This window comes from Pygoscelis adeliae, unplaced genomic scaffold, assembly GCF_000699105.1.
Source record: "Pygoscelis adeliae isolate BGI_AS28 unplaced genomic scaffold, ASM69910v1 Scaffold160, whole genome shotgun sequence".
Lineage (NCBI taxonomy): Eukaryota > Metazoa > Chordata > Aves > Sphenisciformes > Spheniscidae > Pygoscelis > Pygoscelis adeliae.
The window spans coordinates 769,450-772,690 of record NW_008824035.1 but is presented as its reverse complement, the minus strand read 5'-3'; the positions used below and the strand labels follow the sequence as shown (position 1 = coordinate 772,690).

Genomic DNA, 3,241 nt, shown 5'->3' with positions numbered 1-3,241 from the left:
AGTTTGGGTCAGCTGTCCTGGCTGTGCCCCCTCCCAGCTTCTCGCTGGCAGGGCATGAGAAGCTGAAAAGTCCTTGACTAGTGTAAGCACTACTTGGCAACAACTAAAACATCGGTGTGTTATCAACATTATTCTCATGCTAAATCCAAAACACAGCACTATGCCAGCTACTAGGAAGAAAATTAACTCTATCCCAGCTGAAACCAGAACAGTATATTACAGTAATATTATTAAAAATAGTCTATTTCTTCTTAGCTGAATGGAAGAAAACAAAAATAGATTGAAACACAAGACTGAAAAGGAGACACAGATGAAACAACATAGCTTGATCTCAATCTTGATCTTCTGTCAAAAGCTTTCCACTTTTCAGTTATAATAGATCACAGTTAGGTTTCTGAATGATCACCATGTCTGAACTGCAGGAATACCCTCCAAGTAGCTCCCTGCCAAGGGATTGGTGACTTACTTAGGTAGTTGAAAAAAAGCCATAGCACCTCTCCACATCTTTGTTACTACCTTGAAAGAAGTATTTGAAGTAGTTGTGCAAATTCAGACACTGCATTTCTAACCATCCGAATGGACTTTTCCTTATTTTGACTAGATATTCAAGGTATTAAAACTTAAACCTTTATAAAACAACAGACGGCCTCCTTGCATTGTATTTAAAGGAAATTATTGATAATAAATCACAGAGTTTTAAATATATTTGTATTACAGTGTATTAAGGAAAATACTCTGTAGAATGGGAAACATATTTCAGATAACCTTTAAAGATGGACTGTTTTGATTTTGGCCCTGGTATTTATATTCGTAATGAATTTTGAAATTGCTGCTCTTTTCTGTCCCTCCCAAAAGGGACCTCTCACTTCCTCTGAAAATCACGTGTTACTAAGGTGTAAGTGCACTTAAATGTTTTTTATGTTATTTTGCTCACAAAATGGTACATGTATTTAATGATTGCTTTGGGGTAATTGACCAGAGAGTTTATTAGAACAAAGGAGATCTAAATGGTTTGTAATGAGTTTCCAGAGTGCACACTCTTTAGAGTGCTATTAATGGAGGGTTGTTCTTTTTCCAACACCTGTAGGTTGAAGATTCTCAAGGATCATTTTACTTACTCACTTTACGTCAATGTCTGTCGCTCCCTCTTTGAAAAGGACAAGCTGCTCTTCTCTTTTTGTCTGACTGCAAATCTCCTGAAATATGAAAAATTGGTCAGTAATGAAAAATAATTTGCACTTTGATATGATATATATTAAACTGCATATACAAACTATCAGTAATGGGAATATACAGGATAAGAATAGAAAAATAAGTTTATATATAATTATATTACTTAAGCCTCAATTTTGTTGTTTATTTTTATTTTAATAAGCAATTGTAAGCATTAAAAAAGACTCTCTAGAATAAAATAAATATATAACAAACAGGTATGGCAAAACTGAGCTAGATGATAACAGTTTTTCTAAACATCACTGAAACCAAAGCCCAGCCTATGTTATTCTTACAGTGAACACTTTGCAAAATTTTACTGTAATGTATTCCAAGTTCTAAGAGCGTATCAAAATGAATTGTAACCATTGATTTAAGAAACCACTCATCTTTTTTACTTAAGGTGCTAAATGTGTTTATTTTTGCATAGAATTCCTGAAAATCAAACACTTGTACCAACTGAATTCTATTAATTTCTAGTAATTCTTTACAAAATATTTCTTTACAAAATATTTCTTTACAGTATTTTTTAAATTCATAATGAAATACACGCATTTTAACCATGTCATCTGCAAAACAGTACTTATGGTTGTTTGGAGTTGTTTCTTTCAGTGTAACATGGAAACATTTAAAATTTTAGAAACTTTTGAAATTTTTATATTGAGGGATACATAGAAGTGAATTCTTTCAAGAGCTGATGGTAATAATCATGGGACACTGTTCTCCCATTCATAGGGACTTCAATTTACAAATTCAAGCCATTAAAGAAATTTTAAGATAAAGGAGTATTGAGAAAAGAATGAGACATGTAATAGGCTGATATTTCTTTTTCATATTTAGACTTGCATTATAGGAAAATGTTGCAAAATGCATGGTTCCCTGAAATATGTCCAGTACTTTTTTCCTTCAACATTTTGGGATTTGAAGAACGGGTCTAAAAATCTAATCAGTTAACTTTGTTAATTCCCCAAGTTAGGGATGCAGATGAACCTTTAAATTGGCTCATACCTTAGTTTTTTTGATTCCTTAAATTCATGTTTAACTGAAAACCAGACACTGAATACTTTGGAAATAAGCTTTTAGTAGTTGTATAGAAGCTTTTTCAACTAATGCAAGAATTCAGATCATAGAATCATAGAATAGTTTGGGTTGCAAGGGACCTTTAAAGGTCATCTAGTCCACCCCCCCCTGCCATGGGCAGGGACATCTTCAACTAGATCAGCTTGTTCAGAGCCCCGTCCAGCCTGACCTGGAATGTTCCCAGGGATGGGGCATCCACCACCTCTCTAGGCAACCTCTTCCAGTGCTTCACCACCCTCAGCATAAAAAATTTCTTCCTTATATCTAGTCTCAATCTAGCCCCCTTTAGTTTAAAGCCATTCCCTGCCCCTGCCGCAACAGGCCCTGCTAAAAAGTTTGCCACCATCTTTTTTATAAGCCCCCTTTAAGTACTGATAGGCTGCAAGGTCTTCCCGAAGCCTTCTCTTCTCTAGGCTGAACAACCCCAACTCTCTCAGCCTTTCTTCATAGGAGAGGTGTTCCATCCCCCTGATCATTTTTGTGACCTCCTCTGGACCCCCTCCAACAGGTCCGTGTCTTTCTTATGCTGAGGGCTCCAGAGCTGGACGCAGTACTCCAGGTGGGGTCTCCCCAGAGTAGAGTAGAGGGGCAGAATCACCTCCCTCGACCTGCTGGACACGCTTCTTTTGATGCAGCCCAGGATATGATTGGCTTTCTGGGCTGTGAGCGCACGTTGTTGGCTCATGTCCAGCTTTTCATCCACCAGAACCCCCAAGTCCTTCTTGGCAGGGCTGTTCTGAATCCCTTCATCCCCCAGTCTGTATTGATACTGGGGGTTGCCCTGACCCAGGTGCAGGACCTTGTACTTGGCCTTGTTAAACCTCATGAGGTTCACACGGCCCCACTTCTCCAGCTTGTCCAAGTCCCTCTGGATGGCATCCTGTCCCTCTGGCATGTCGACCGCGCCACTCAGCTTGGTGTCATCTGCAAACTTGCTGAGGGTGCACTC

At 38.3% G+C, this 3,241-nt stretch overlaps 1 protein-coding gene across 1 annotated transcript in view; it reads left to right on the top strand.

The window, feature by feature from the left end:
- The window catches only part of DNAH7 (dynein, axonemal, heavy chain 7), a 130,375-nt gene that overhangs the window by 102,955 nt on the left and 24,179 nt on the right, over window positions 1-3,241 (top strand). Inside the window, exon 51 of the mRNA XM_009332767.1 lies at window positions 1,088-1,214. Coding sequence (XP_009331042.1) covers window positions 1,088-1,214 — 127 coding nt within the window. The remainder of the gene's footprint in view (window positions 1-1,087; window positions 1,215-3,241) is intronic.